At 40.3% G+C, this 16,430-nt stretch overlaps 1 protein-coding gene across 16 annotated transcripts in view; it reads right to left on the reverse strand.

Annotated features, from left to right (window-relative positions):
* Positions 1-2,259: 2,259 nt before the first annotated feature.
* Positions 2,260-16,430, reverse strand: part of LOC107553085 (protein groucho-1-like) — a 42,321-nt gene continuing 28,150 nt past the window's right edge. For 11 of the 16 annotated variants that reach the window (XM_016235185.1, XM_016235183.1, XM_016235184.1 and 8 more), the window contains 12 exons: positions 12,260-12,379; positions 11,607-11,657; positions 11,367-11,519; positions 10,818-10,950; positions 10,402-10,574; positions 9,501-9,592; positions 8,876-9,125; positions 6,797-7,044; positions 6,534-6,681; positions 5,808-5,958; positions 5,403-5,479; positions 2,260-4,315 (listed from right to left, as the gene is read on the reverse strand). In XM_016235185.1, coding sequence (XP_016090671.1) covers positions 4,208-4,315; positions 5,403-5,479; positions 5,808-5,958; positions 6,534-6,681; positions 6,797-7,044; positions 8,876-9,125; positions 9,501-9,592; positions 10,402-10,574; positions 10,818-10,950; positions 11,367-11,519; positions 11,607-11,657; positions 12,260-12,379 — 1,704 coding nt within the window. In that variant the 3' untranslated portion in view covers positions 2,260-4,207. The remainder of the gene's footprint in view (positions 4,316-5,402; positions 5,480-5,807; positions 5,959-6,533; positions 6,682-6,796; positions 7,045-8,875; positions 9,126-9,500; positions 9,593-10,401; positions 10,575-10,817; positions 10,951-11,366; positions 11,520-11,606; positions 11,658-12,259; positions 12,380-16,430) is intronic. The other 5 variants (XM_016235197.1, XM_016235198.1, XM_016235188.1 and 2 more) reach the window with 2 other exon arrangements.

A 16,430-nucleotide genomic window follows, 5' to 3' on the forward strand; every position in this document is an offset into this window, starting at 1 on the left:
TCTTCATTAGAGCGCGCACACGCACACACACACACACACTGGGGAACATGTCAGAGGAAGCTCACACTCTTCTGATGAAAACCAGCATTAAAGTCACTTCAGGTGGCGTTTCAGAGGACGAACCCAACTGTGCTGAGATGATCTGAGGCTGCCACACTTTCCTACACAACTCACACACTCATCACAGAATATGAATCATCATCCAATACTCATGTCCCACTCTTTGTGTGATGTATCACTGCATATGTAATGCAATTTATGTTTAAAATGAAATATTTCCTCAAACAGTCACCTTCTCAGCATGGTGCAAATCTTTCATATCTGCTGTGAATCATCCTGAAGATGCCTGCTCCACTCGCTCTGCCAAAACAGGATATTAACAATTAAAGCAGCACCGCTATATCATCATTTCTCAACACCCCAAAATGTTGGTACATGATGGACATTTATCATTGTAAGAATGACGATGTGAACTGCATGTGCAATAATAATAAATCATTGGAGAAATGTGCGATGATACCGTAAGCTTTGCTGTGTTAAAAACCAAAGTAAAAAGCAGATCAATGTTTCAAAAGAGCTTCAAAAACATTGTCCGAATAAGGATTAAGGTGAAACCTTCCCAACTTTATCGGTCCATCTGTGTGGAACAGCATGCACTCGGCTCCTGCGGTTATTACATTTGATTTTGTCAGAGAGATGGGCCACAAAACTGTTCAGGGCAGGCCATTCAAGAAATGGACAGTTTGTTGGCACTGCTGCTAAATGACCTTAGCACAGAGATTGAGCTATTATACTTTTAATGACCACGGCAGGAAACGTTCCCTTAATCCTGTCTGATTGCTGAAGTGATAAATTTCCACTTCCAGCAGGTTTAAAGCTAATTACCATTATGGACATACCTGATAATTAACTTCACAATAATCACATCCTCTTCCGTCCCGTCTGTCAGAGAGCGCCATGATGGATGTAACTGTAAGGTACAAAAGCATTTGTACACATGATCCAAACAATGAAATGGACAGAAACAATACGTTATACACACATACAGCAAACTCGATAAAAGATTATATTGTGATGTGATAAGCTTTTCACCTCTTAACACTGTCCAGAATGCACACTATTAATCAAATGTTTGGGGTCATTAAGATTTTTGGTAACACTTTCTATGAAGCCCGTATTTATAATACACTATAAGGGTATTATTAAGGCATTATAATGAATGCATAATGCATTATAAAAAAAACTTATAATATGTTATATCAACTCATGAATAATCATAACAACAGTTATAATACATCATAATACTTACGTATTTGTGGTTATAAGTTTAAGAGTATGATTTATAACACAATGAACACCATATTAAATCTACTTCATTTACAGAATAATGGACTGTATCATATCTTGACATTGTTTATTTAAGATCTGCACAGTATCTTACTACAGCTTGTGAGTGGTTAGATGTTGAGTGTTATTTGAGTGTTTCCTGTGGAGCTAATGTTAATTAATTGATGTGAGCTTTATACTCCAACTGAAAAAAATGCAATGTTTTATATGGTTACATTTTATTTTGATGGTCCCCTTAATCAATCGACTATAAGCAACTTTGCAACTACATGCCAACTAACTCTCACTAGAGTATTAGTATGCTCAAGAATGGTATAATCTAATATGGTAGAGTAAATTGACGTACTTGCAAAGACACTTATAATCAGCGACTAGATCGTTTTAACAATCATTCCAATTCTATGTCAACTGCAAAGTCCACACCACAACTATAAATGTAACAAGAGGAACAATATCATTGGAATCTGTGGCCATATAAAGCACTACACCGTTGGCAATACGTATCCACAGTTTGACACATTTAAAAAAAAATTTTTAGATTAGATTAGATTTCCCTCTAAAACCAGTGTAGACAATGCATTAAAAAAATAAAGTCCACAGATTTCATCTGGGCTTTTCAGTCTCCAACACCAGTTATTTTTCTCAAAATCAAAATAACCATTAAGTTCAACACATTCCCCTCTTTCCTTCAACAATACAAGTTATGTTCAATGCCAAAAGAACTGTTCACCCTGTAAGGTTCTCACTTTTTTAAAAACTCCCATCAGTGCCAAGTAGAAATGGCACCTATAGATTGGAGTATACACATGGTGTAGCCTGTGCCGTTGTGGGCAAACATTAATAGCAAAAGTTCATGGGCAGAGGAAGTGTAAGAAAGTTTAATTTCTCTAAGTTACAGTCATTTTACTTGTAAATGTGGGAGAAGGTGAGAGACAGACAATTACAGCAATCACACTCTTAATGAAACCAGCTCAAACCATCACAATAAATCGAATGACACAAATGCACTTCCTGGCTGATAATCCACTTGAGGTTAGGAAATCGAAAGATTGTGTTGTGTGTCACCAGCTGTGACTGGGGGACCACAGGGCATATTTGAGTCAGCTGGGTCTGTGGTTGCAACAGATAGCTGAGGCAGCAAAAACGGTCTCTTTTACACATACACACACAACTTCATGTCTCAACACTTCAGTCAGCCTTTCAGCAGCTTGACACCATGTGGGAACATCTAGATAACATTTCCAGCGTTCCTGGCCTCTGTCAATATTAGTCTACATACTTAAGACATATGGGGTTAATGGGACACACACCCAGCCTGTGATTCAAATCCAACAATGGTGCTCTCAATTAAACCAACATTCATGACATGTTTTATGAAAAAAAAAAAAAGTTTATTGAAGTATTAACAAATGTACATGATCAGTGCTGACAGTTTGCTACATACTTTGGTGTGAATTTGCGAGATTGTGAAAGGCAGGCGGGTCAGGTTTTGTATTGTACTAAAGAAGAGTTTGCCATGACCGGTTCTGCTGCGGCCCCATGAAGCAGACTCCAGTTCCCACAGTTAAAACAGTCCACATTTACACAAAAAGGGTTAGCCAGGATCAGGTTTAAAAGAGCCGGTCTCTCTCTCTCGTATGCCCACACACTTTCACACTTAGCTTCCAAGTCAGTGCAGGCAAAGAATATATTCATTAGAAACCTGGCTCAACTTGTACAGAAGCGAATCCCCAATTGACTCCGATCACTCATGTAGAAGAAGGTTTACATCAATCTGTGAGCGAAAACAGGGCTGCAGGCTCATTAGGGTGGGGCTCAACAGAAGTAAGCTGTCAATCACTGGGGTGAATCATATCCCATTTCAACAACAGCGAACTACAGTGGGGCCACTTATGGGATCAGTTGGCAAGTTACTCATCGCAATGTGCGATCCACGCCGAGTCAGCATGTTACAATCACACTTCATTATCTGAATTCATCTTTCCAACAAGACGCCACACAATGCAAAGTGCACAGAAAAGTAGTACAGTTAGTCATTCTCCAGGTTTAATACCGCTGTCAATTTACAAACATCTCCTCACTCTCCTCAGGGCTGTTTCCGTCGTATTCCGACTTCCGCAGGATTCCAGTCTGATCCCATTTCCCATGAACCGCACATAGGCTCAAAAAGCAAAAAAAATAAAACAATTACCAAGATTATTCTGGAACAGGAAGGGGTTTTCCACGTGAGCCTTTTAGCAAATGGCCAGCCCAGAGAGCGTGCTTACAAAATCAATATTAAAAAGTGTGTCCTAATCTACATTCATCAAGCATTAAGGACATGAGGACAAAGAAACCCATCACAAGTATATCAGGACATGGAAATATATAGAATTATATATATTTATAAAACGTCTTTATTACTCCATATATACACTTTTTAACAAATTGTCCAGGGAGCGGGAGGCTAAAACTGAAGCACTGCTTCATATTACATCACATATTGTTCACTTTTTGTAAAAAGGAAGGTATGAAGGCAGGGGGGAAATACTACGGTAGAAATAGGCACACACAATCCCATGAGCAGACCGAAAGCAAAGGCAAGACAATATTTACTACATTAGTGCCATCAGGAAGTCCTTGGGACAGTTTAACAAGTTTCCGTTTTGATCTGTTGTGGACTGCTCCACTGCTGTAAGAATCCAGGTGTGCGAAATATAAAAACATCTGGGAACCGATCCCAATGGATCAACCAGTTCCAAACCTGGGTTCCTACTATAAAAGGAGGAAAAAGTGGAGGAGTGATCTCTTGAATCCTTTAAACATCAGGTCCAAAGAGAAGCTCCATACATAGGTCTTTATATCTTGCGAAGCAGTGAATTTAGTAGATCACTTCATACACGGTGGCCTTCTTGTCTCCAGATCCTGTCACGATGTATTTATCATCAGCTGAGATGTCACAGCTCAGGACAGAGGACGACTCCTTGGACTGTAGAGGGAGGAAAGCAGGAAAACTATTAGCTGACATAAACAAATAGCGACTCGGTGACATCATAAACCACAGAGCAGCATGTCAACATTACTCCCTTCTAAATATTATCTGAAGCATTTAAGCCACTCTGAGAGGCAAGTAGGTGTGTAGACAATTGGCACCATATGTGACCAGTGCAGAGTTGTGTGACTTTTGCCTGAAGCAGGGAGCCTTAAGTTGTTCAAACTATTTAACGACCATCATCTAATTGAATGTCAGCAAGAATTCCCCTTGTTAAACCGAATTAATAGATTATCATAACAGATTACCATGTCAGCAGTCAGAATGAAAGAAAGCGGAAATGTGTGAAATATCAGAATACAAATTTTTAGCCAAAAAATAAAAGCACAATATTGCTGATCATACTCTCACTAGTAAACAGAGAGCAAGCAATATGATAAACCTGTAGTGGAGTAGCGGTTGACAGAGTACCCAAACCTGTAGTGGAGTAGCGGTTGACAGAGTACAACCCCCCCCCCACCCACACCCCTCCTCTTTTAGCTTAATTTTTTATTTCAGTTTTAGTCATTCTATTTCAGTCAGTTGCCAAGGCCAAAGTTTGTCCTAAGATATACATTTATTTAAAACAATTATTTATTTATATTAACATTTATTTAAAACAAATTTTGATAGTTTTAAACTTTAGTTTAACAATAACAAACACCAATTGAAAACTGTAGCTGAAAACTTTACTGACACTACCGATTGTCTATTTTATGATGTCCATTATTTTGACACGGCCACTCAGAATGGCTCAAAAATGGGAGCCTTGTTTCCTTGTGCTAAACCATTAAACTTGCAAAATGTTTGTCTACAAAGATGCTGTTTTTAGCAGACTGATGACCCATTTTATGTACAGCTGCATCTCCACAGCAAAAATAAAAGCCATCACTCAAAGACTCTATTACAACAGGGATAAAAGTCCCAAAGAAAGCCTGAGGACAGAATCTATCAATCTCACACTAGAAATCACACAAGCACACATTCATTCCCAATGTATTGTGGTCAGTAGCGAAGGGAGGCAATGAGGTATTGATTGACATACCTGGAAAATGCTGGCACCATAGGGAGTCCTCCAGGCATTCAAGAGGTTGTCCTTCCCAGTGCTCACAAACCATTTACCTTTAGGAAATGGAACAAACACACATGCACTAATGGGTACAGAGTCAAGGTTGATCTAAATGACTTGATTCACTACAGCTCGACTTATTTGGAAGCAGAGTGAGCCATTAAGAGAAAAAGAGAGAGCGCTGGGGGTGGTACAAAGTGCAACCTGGCCCAGCTAAAATGGAAAAACACCACTGAATACTAAAGTAACACAGAAGTACTCTGTGCAGTTGTTTTCCCATGTCATGGCTCAGACATATTTCATAGCAAGTCTATTGTTTTTCCCCCATTTATTCTCAGGTGCAAGATGCACTACATATAAGGTGAAGTAACAGTGTCTTACCACAGTAGGCAAATTTGAGGGAGAGGACACAGCTCTCGTGCAGGTGCAGCTGGTACTTGTCAGGCTTGGTGTGATGAAGCACCTCCACATTACTGCTCTCCATTCCCACAGCCAGCCACTCACCCGTCGGACAGTAGCCCAGAGAGAAGATCTAGATGAGAGCACAAAGCACAAAGGCAATCACACACTTATCTAAAAGCATATAGGCAATTTATGCACAAACACAGATTTGGATTTTCGATATATTAACAGAAATGGAACAGTAAAGAAGTCATTAAACTAAGTCAAGAAAACTTTATGGTACAATGCAGTGTATACACATTCATATAGATAAATACACTAGTGTTCAAAGGTTTTGTTTTGTTCCCCCTCAAAATTAACACTTTTATTCAGCGTAATTGTTTTCTACATTAATATGTTACGTGAGAACCAAATCAGCATACCAATCAGATTTTTGAAGGATCATGTGACACTGAAGACTGGAGTAATGGCTGCTGAAAGTCAGCTGTCATCACAGGAATAAATTACATTTTAAAACAAATTGAATAGAAAATGCTTACTTTAAATCATAATATTTCGCAATATTACAGTTTTCACTGTATTTTTGATAAATGCAGCGTTGGTAAGCATAATAGACTTCTTTCAAAATTATTACCGCTCAAAAGTTTGGGGTTGGTGAGATTTTATTAATGTTTATATATGATTTGTGTGTGTGTAACGTTTTACCTGTGAAGTAAAGTCATGCTGCTGGAGCTGTCGTCCCTCTCTGAGGTCCCAGGACCGTACCGTGTTGTCCAGTCCACCTGTCCACAGTTTGGTGCCATCATGGGAAATGTCTATACAACTTGCACCATCTGTGTGGCCTTGGAACTGCCTACATACATAGACAAAACATATACACATTGTCGTTTAATGCATCAGAACAGCGTATGCATCTCTATCCACAAAGAGACACCATGTCATGCAGCAACCCTTGGCTTGCTTCCTACCTGACAAGGGTTTGGTTATGAAGGTCCCAGACAGCAATATTTCCATCACTGCAGCAGGAGAAGCAGACCTTGGCATCAGGGCTGATAGCCAGCGCATAGCAGGCCGGGGCAGAAGAGGTGAGCTCGGCTTTGATACGGGGAGTCTGAGAGGCCAAATCCCATATGGTCAGAGTGCTGGCTTCCCCTCCAACGATCAAAGTACGGCCATCCGGAAGCAGCTTACAGGATCGGATATAGTTATCCCTGTTCTAAAGAGAGAGAGAGAAGCATGGAACATGGATCTGTTGAAAGACAGACATTTTTGGAACGCTGCATTAAAAGAGGATTTTGGTGGGGGGATTTTTTTTTTTTTTGTATTTTATAAGAATATGTACAATATCCCTCTCCAGCCCCTTAATAATCAGGCTGAAGTGGTGAACCAATCAAAATGGCAGGGCTGAAAAGCAGCCGTTCAACTCTGTTATTTGCTCTGGCTCTCTAATTCCTGTCTAACCTGTGTTTATGAAGGTTAATCGAGGAGGAGAGGCGGCCGATAAGAGGGCACAGAATGGTAAGTGGGTATCGAAAGGCTTTTAAGGGTTTTTAGTTGCAGCACCAGGATGAAGCACATTTTCAAATTAGCAGGAGAATTCTAGATCTGTTCCTGAGGGAGATCAATAAGTCCAGGCTTTCAGACAAATTAAATCACTTTATAATGGCCGAACAGCTCATCAAATACACCCCTTTCTGAACTATGGAGCAAGCACAGGGACATGCACACACACAAAAAAGTAAGTTACAAAGACCGAGGGGGATAATGTATAAAATTGTCATTATTATTACAATTATTATATTGTTGCTTTTGTTAAAATAAATCACAAGATGGCCACAAGTTGAATATTCAGATTAAATCACTTTATAATGGCCGAACAGCTCATCAAATACACCCCTTTCTGAACTATGGAGCAAGCACAGGGACATGCACACACACAAAAAAGTAAGTTACAAAGACCGAGGGGGATAATGTATAAAATTGTCATTATTATTATTATTATATTATTGTTGCTTTTGTTAAAATAAATCACAAGATGGCCACAAGTTGAATATTCATTTTTTTCCCCCAGTAGTCTGTTTTATTCAAACAATTATGAACAATTTTGCATTTAGATACATTCTCAGACTGGATCTCTTCTCTCCACTTTCTTTAATTGCGGATTCAATTATTAGATTTGTCAGTATTAATATTTTTATGCTTAGATTTTTTGGGGGGAGATCAAATTGGCACGCGTTGATTGTGTGTTTTATTCAATGTTAAAAGTGTCTTCTAATGTGAGTTTGAATTTTATTTTGCGTTATCTTTATAGCCATAGTGAAAGCAACAATAGATATTTTACCTCAGATCTTGAAAATAAATTAAAGCAAAATTGTACGTTAAAACTGAACTCACTGCGAACCACGTGCATTCCATAAAGATATCAGTCACTCACTCACTCAAAAGTGTTCAGTCCATTCACATTTGAATCATCTATTTTCCGTGTCCACTTTTATAGGATAAAGTCCACAACACCTTTATCTTTTCTACAAACTCACCATGTTTTTGCTGTCACATCGTATCAACGCGACAAAGCATTGCAAATCATTTGAACATTGTGTCAGTACGTTATAAATACAACGAGTCAGCAGTTTACTGTTGGGATTTGTCGTGTCGCGCCGCATCCAGTGCAGCATCACTGATTATAACGAGTTCTTGTATTTTATTGCATCGCGCCGCTCGCGTCCGGTGTAGACACGATGTAAGTTATGTAGCTTTCTGATGCTTCGTTTAAATTTTCATGCCACATCATTTGAAATTAGCGCGGGAAAATTTTTTACTTTTTTCTCTCACGGGCCGGATGTGACCCACGGGCCGCCTATTGAGGAACCCTGCCCTAGAATAACTATACATGGCCCAAAAATTGGTTCTTTATTTAGCAGGGTGATTAAAGGGAGGATAAAGATTACACATAGAAATGTTTAAAAAATTAAAAAGAATGTAATTGTACTTCAGAAGAAATAATTCTGGTGATTTGTGTGGACTGATTAGACAACATCAATATTTACCAGACAGTCGAGTTGTGAGACGGGGCTCTTGCTGCCAGGCTGACTGATGTCCCAGATCTTCACGCAGCCTTTGCCTCCAGTATAGACGTGCCGTGTGGGGTTGCTGATGGTTACGGCGCACACCACCTCACCGTGGCTGAGTGTGTTGATCTGACGGGCATGACGGGGAATACCTGGTCCAATCAAAGCATCTGGAGGAAAAGGTACTGGTTGCATCTGGCCGTCCGCGCTAACATGGAAGGAGTAGGCCCTATTTATCAGAGCATAAAAGGATGAGATAAAAGAATAAGAATGATCAATAATCAGAAATTCTCATACATGTCACATGATCCTTTAGAAATCATTCTAGTATGTTGATTTGGTGCTCAAGAAACATTGCTTATTATTATCAAAGTCAAAAACAGCTGTGCTGCTTTATATTTTAATGGAAACCGTGATTATTTGATGACTAGAAAGATCAAAAGAACAGCATTTATTTGAAATTTATTTAAAAAATATTTTCAACATTATAAATGTCACTTTTGATCAATTTAATGCATCCTTGCTGAATTAAAGTACTAATTTCTTTCAAAGAAAAAAAAAGATAGCGTGTTACACATAGTTTGAGTTCAATAACAGCACTTACGGTTTCCCTCCAGGTATAGAGGTCAGACTTGTTGGCAGACCAGGGGCACGCATGTGGGGATGAGGATCAAAGCCCGCCTGCAACACAGACATCTTAGCATAAAAGAGTAAAATGTGAAAAATACATAAGCTGTAAAACAAACCGAAACTTTAGATTTTGTAGTCTAACTTTTCTCAGTATCAGCTCTATTATCATATTGTAATATATTGTTAATATTCCAGTTAAGCTCTTGTTCGCACTTTAGCTCTCACCTCAAGCCATTATTACAGCCCCTCCCCCCAGACATCTGTTACTTCCCATGCCATCAGCACAAACACAGAGATCCAGAACAAATGCAGTACAAACGCAAAAGGTAATATTTAACCGGAATGCTATCCTAACAGGGTATGCATGCGAAGCTAGACTCTGAGTTAAGGAAGAGAGCCGCTGAAGGCCATTCTAGATGATTAGAGGAACAGGAGGTGTGTGAGTGAGTGAGAGAGAGAGAGAGAGAGAGAGAGAGAGAGAATTATCATATTGTAATATATTGTTAATATTCCAGTTAAGCTCTTGTTCGCACTTTAGCTCTCACCTCAAGCCATTATTACAGCCCCTCCCCCCAGACATCTGTTACTTCCCATGCCATCAGCACAAACACAGAGATCCAGAACAAATGCAGTACAAACGCAAAAGGTAATATTTAACCGGAATGCTATCCTAACAGGGTATGCATGCGAAGCTAGACTCTGAGTTAAGGAAGAGAGCCGCTGAAGGCCATTCTAGATGATTAGAGGAACAGGAGGTGTGTGTGTGGGAGAGAGAGAGAGAGAGAGAGAGAGAGAGAGAGAGAGAGAACTGGAACATGAAAACAAGCTTCTGTTTGAATGTATATGTAATCAAAGAAAAAGACAGGGGGTCTAACCATAGGCGAGCGTCCATAGGCAGCAGCAGCACTCATCTGAGGGGATATGTGTAGGCCAGGGTAAACACCCGGACTGGTCAATGAGCCGTTCATCTCTGGGTGGTGACCCATCATGGCAAACGGAGCCCCATATGGAGGCGCAATCGACAATGGTGTACGTAGGGCAGGTGCTGCTGGGAATATATGAAGAAAAGCCAAAGTTTAAAAGCCATAAATGCATACTCACACTTACAGGTTTGGCTGGTTAGCATAGCCCCATCATTTTTTCTTTGACTCCAGATTAACCACATAGCATCACCAGCTCGGGTAACTGGTGTCAAAAAGTTGTCAAATGATCAAAAATATGGTCAAAAGTTTAGACAAATGAGAATGCTTGATGAAAAGATAGCTTTAAGACGTGTGCATTTACTACTTACTCAGTGCTTCCATGACAGGTAGTTTTCCAGGTATGGGCCTGAGCCCAGGGGTGTTGCTAGTTCCTGGGGTGGGAGCATCGTTGCGTGGGGTGGGGGTGTTGGACTTTAAACCTGGGGTGGAGGACTTGTCATTCTGAAAGATGAAGGAACAGAGATGGAATTAATGCTAGCTAAAGCTACATACCACAAATGCTCAAATCCAGAGAGCTCTCACGCACTAATCCAGTCAAACACTGACAGCTCATTATAGCCGAGGAGGATAAAGCTAAACTTCAGACCAAACCCTTCCCCGAGACCTCATCCTCTCTCACTCATCTTTAATCACTCTCTCTTCTCTCCTCTTCCCCTCTGAGGCCAGCTAAGCGCGTTGAGATATTAGCCAAGGCTAGCGGCTAAGCCGCTGTTTGTCTGACAGTAGCTGATGTATTCATGTTACGCTTCAATCTGACATTTTCGCTGCAGCTATAAAGCTGAGGAGAGGAAGAGGGATTTGCAAATGTGCAGAGACGTGACACCATCAATGTCCATTCTCTATTCCCTAACGCTTACATGTGGGTGGTCCTTCACTTTAGAGGAGGGGGTGCTCCCAGAGGAGGCCACAGAAGCCGGGCTGTTGGGGGCATCTTTCTTCAGTGCTCTGGCTTTATCAAGCCCATTCTCAGGAGGAGAGTGAGACGGGCTGACCCTTGGAGTGGCAGGATCCTACAGTGGGAAAGAGAAACTTCAGTTACATATGAAAGACTAGAAGTTCTCCAACCAAATATGGGAAACAAATATACTAGTTTTTACCTCGTTGGACACATCCACGACCAGATCATCACTTTTGTCACCATCACTGTCCTGTAGTGTATAAACAACAGTTACAGACTCGAGTGATCCAAGAAAATAATGGATTTCTGGAAGTAACACTGATATGAGAAATAACATTTGGCTAAAACACAGCTGGCTGTAAATTTGTCAGTATGAACAATCATACATTTATAGCATGGTATACAGTTTATATATACACTCACCATAATATACACTACAACTCAAAAGTTTGGGGTCAGTGTTTTTTAAAGTCTCTTATGCTCACAAAGACTGCATTTATTTGATTGAAGACAGTAATATTGTCAAATCCAAGTCGAATTTAAAATAACAGCTTTCTAATTTTAAAATGTAATTTTTTTCAGGACTCTTGGATGGTTAGAAAGTTCAAAAGAACAGCATTTATTTGAAACAGAAATATTATGTAACAATGTCAAATGATTTACTTAATTAGGGACTTAATTAGGAACGGACAATATATCAGTATCTTATCACCCATTAGAGATCGCTTACTGGTATCTGTAAATATTAGTTATTTGATCTGAATGCAAACTCATTTGTAGAAAATCACAAAATGAATAACCATTGAAAATGACTGATTTCTGTATGTGGGGCTGTACTATACAGAATCTTACATATCGGCTCATGTTGTCCTTCTCCTCTACTCTGCGTTTCTTCGGGTCCAGACTATATTCAGAAGAGCCTCTGTGTTTCTCACTGGCCCTCAGGCTGTCTGACGGCGATACGGAATTATTCTGCTTAAAGGAAAAAAAAAAAAAAAAAGTTGATCAGCACAAATCACAAATAAAAAAGTTTATCACTGTGCACTTGGTGACAATACACTTAATGTTCCCCTGAAATAATGCTACATTTATAGAATTTGTACATTTTGCACTTGTGTCAAATCAATATTTCAGGATCCTCCCTCAAAAGGTGTCATATCTTGAGAAACCCAAACTAATAGAACCCCCTGAATATCATGTAGCATACATGTATTTACAGTATCTCACAGACGTGAGTACACCCCTCACATTTTTGTAAATATTTTATTATATCTTTTCATGTGACAACACTGAAGAAATTACACTTTGCTACAATGTAAAGTAGTGAGTGTACAGCTTGTATAACAGTGTAAATTTGCTGTCCCCTCAAAATAACTCAACACACAGCCATTAATGTCTAAGCCGCTGGCCACAAAAGAGAGTACACCCCTAAGTGAAAATGTCCAAATTGGGCCCAATTAGCCCAATTTCTCTCCCCGGTGTCATGTGACTCAGTGTTACAAGATCTCAGGTGTGAATGAGGAGCAGGTTTGTTAAATTTGGTGTTATCGCTCTCACTCTCTCATACTCGTCACTGGAAGTTGCAAGCAAATCACCAAACGGCATTCTGGGTTGAGCGAGCGGCACTGAGCGTATTGAGCGAACAGAGTGGAATCTTCAGAAAGGCGCTCTGCGCTCTTAAGGAGATATTACCACTCCGCTCCGCTCACATGCTCTGATGCCAACATGTACTGTGACATACTGAAGCAGAGCATGATCCCCTCCCTTCGGAGACTGGGTTGCAGGGCAGTATTCCAACATGATAACGACCCCAAACACACCTCCAAGACGACCACTACCTTGCTAAAGAAGCTGAGGGTAAAGGTGCTGGATTGGCCAAGCATGTCTCCAGACCTAAACCCTATTGAGCATCTCAAGGTCTCTAACATCCACCAGCTCCGTGATGTCGTCATGGAGGATTGGAAGAGGACTCCAGTGGCAACCTGTGAAGCTCTGGTGAACTCCATGCCCAAGAGGTTTAAGGCACTGCTGGAAAATAATGGTTGCCACACAAAATATTGACACTTTGGGCCCAATTTGGACATTTTCACTTAGGGGTGTACTCACTTTTGTGGCCAGCGGTTTAGACATTAATGGCTGTGTGTTGAGTTATTTTGAGGGGACAGCAAATTTACACTGTTATACAAGCTATACACTCACTACTTTACATTGTAGCAAAGTGTCATTTCTTCAGTGTTGTCACATGAAACGATATAATAAAATATTTACAAAAATGTGAGGGATTTACTCACTTCTGTGAGATACTGTATATATGCAGATTTATTACATTATTATTAAACAAATACACCCTCAGTATAACATAACAGACACTTTAGGTTCAGCTCATTAGCTGCAGACAGTCAGCTATGCTCAGGATGGCCTGGGCTCTCAGCAGCACAAATATCAGAGGTGACATCGGGCCACTGGTGGCTTTGAGTGAGCTATGTGTGTAAATTCCTCGCTCGTACAAGGTAAATACAGAGAAGCGAGGGGGTTAAGCCCCAGGCCCTGTTAGGTCACCCTGTACTCCCTGGCATGGAGAAACGGAGAGAGCGTGGGGCCTGCCAAGCAAGCAAACCCAGGCTCCATTAAGCAAAGCAGGCGGGACAGCTGAGCAAACTATCCCTGAAGAGTGAGGCCTCTAAACCAGCCTGACCACACCACGCTTCAAACATTCTGGGATAACCTCACAGCCCTGGGCACCCTGCACCAAGCACTACACAACGCCAATGCACCAAACTGGAAAGAAGGGTCAAACGAAAACTGATCCCTGTGGCACAGAGGGGGGAGAGAGAGAGAGAGAATAACAGTGAAATGCAAACACCATACCAGAATAAACTGCCCCTCACCCTGAAAGTTAACCAGCCAGACGACATCTTGTTTTCCTGCACATGCCCACCCCTACTAAAACACAGCAAACAGCCACCCTTTCAACACAACTAGTGGGCCTTAAAAGGGAGAGCAAGTCTATGTATGCAACTTTTACTCCCCGGCCCTCTGCCAAGACCACTTGCTGCCTTAGAGCTACACAATTAATCGAAATAAAAGTGAAATCTCAATACACAGATTAGTGCGATTATCAACCTGCAAATGCTGTGATTCAATTAAAAATAAATATATGCACAGTGTTTTACGGAGTGAAGCGTTTTGTGTACAAGCAAGCAGCAGTCTCTCAAAGTGGCTTGCTCACAGTAAATGCTGAACCTAACAAACTCCATTGCATGAGATGTGAGTTTGGGTCACTTATGTGTATTTGAAAACACAGCACACACCAACCATCCTCCCCTAAAAAATTTAAATAAGCATTTATGAATCAGCTGTCGTCTAAAAAAAGATCAGTTTTAAGGGTTCCCTGCGGTTTTCTGTCAAGAAAGCTTATATATGCACAGTGTTTTACGGAGTGAAGCGTTTTGTGTACAAGCAAGCAGCAGTCTCTCAAAATGGCTTGCTCACAGTAAATGCTGAACCTAACAAACTCCATCTCTGCATGAGATGTGAGTTTGGGTCACTTATGTGTATTTGAAAACACAGCACACACCAACCATCCTCCCCTAAAAAATTTAAATAAGCATTTATGAATCAGCTGTCGTCTAAAAAAAGATAAGTTTTAAGGGTTCCCTGCGGTTTTCTGTCAAGAAAGCTCGATTGTTTATATTTGAAACATAATAAATGATGGCACCCATAAATATTAGTACTGTAATTTTACAGTTGTTCTGTAAAGTAAAATTTTGACTTACTATTTTACAGTGAATTACAATAGTAATATTTCCTATTTGTTTAATATTGTAAATTGCAATAATCAAATTGACAAATTGTGAAGCCCTTCAAAAAAATATATATATATAATTTTTTCTCCAAATTGTACATCCTTACTTTATTGTATTTGGTGGTTTTAAAAAATAAAATATACTTAAACTGTGTGTAGGTACCGTAGAAAAAAGTAACAACAGAAATGACAGGAGAGGAGGAAGGAAGAGCAGACATAATAAATGATGGCACCCATAAATATTAGTACTGTAATTTTACAGTTGTTCTGTAAAGTAAAATTTTGACTTACTATTTTACAGTGAATTACAATAGTAATATTTCCTATTTGTTTAATATTGTAAATTGCAATAATCAAATTGACAAATTGTGAAGCCCTTCAAAAAAAAAATATATATAATTTTTTCTCCAAATTGTACATCCTTACTTTATTGTATTTGGTGGTTTTAAAAAATAAAATATACTTAAACTGTGTGTAGGTACCGTAGAAGAAAGTCACAACAGAAATGACAGGAGAGGAGGAAGGAAGAGCAGCTGGAGTCACATAGCCAAGAATGCACTGAGTGGCGCTCCCACTTTGAGCACGGCTGGGCAGGCAGGCACCATCTCTGGGCCAGGGAGTGTGGCACTGCCAGTGCATGATCTCAGTGCCAAGCCCACACTCTCGGTCTGACTGACAAACCTCTATTCACGCAGAGAGAGAAGGGAAGACAGATGAAAAGAAGGATGTGGCTGGGCCAAAGGAAGTGATCTCCAGGCAGAAGGAACTCCATGCTCTCCTGGAGGCAACACAAAGAAATCACGGCAGCTTAAACCCCACTCACAAACGCTCTACAACAATCTCAGTGTTGCTTTTTTCAGCACTGAGAAGGACGCCCCCCCCCCCTTCTGCTAATCCAAAAGTAATAAACAGACCTAGACTGCTCTCTCAGCCTGACAGGGGAGCGTGTATGTGTGCGTCTCAGCAGTGGGTTTAACAGGCTGACCTTTTAAATCAGGCTTAACGTGACTCAATAAGCAAAGTCAGAGCAGTGCTATCAGATGACCCGTGACAAAAGGAAGTCCTGGCGGGCAGAGAGCAGGATGGTCGTTGCTGTACTAAGCGCTAATCAGCAGCAGAGTCTGATTTCTGCACGCATGACTGCACCCATTCACACGGTTGCCCATTCAACACACACAAAAAAAAAAAAAAAAAAAAAAAACCTCTTTTCAAAACAAA

The sequence above is a fragment of the Sinocyclocheilus grahami genome, unplaced genomic scaffold, assembly GCF_001515645.1.
Source record: "Sinocyclocheilus grahami isolate Dianchi unplaced genomic scaffold, SAMN03320097.WGS_v1.1 scaffold464.1, whole genome shotgun sequence".
In the NCBI taxonomy this organism is placed as follows: domain Eukaryota; kingdom Metazoa; phylum Chordata; class Actinopteri; order Cypriniformes; family Cyprinidae; genus Sinocyclocheilus; species Sinocyclocheilus grahami.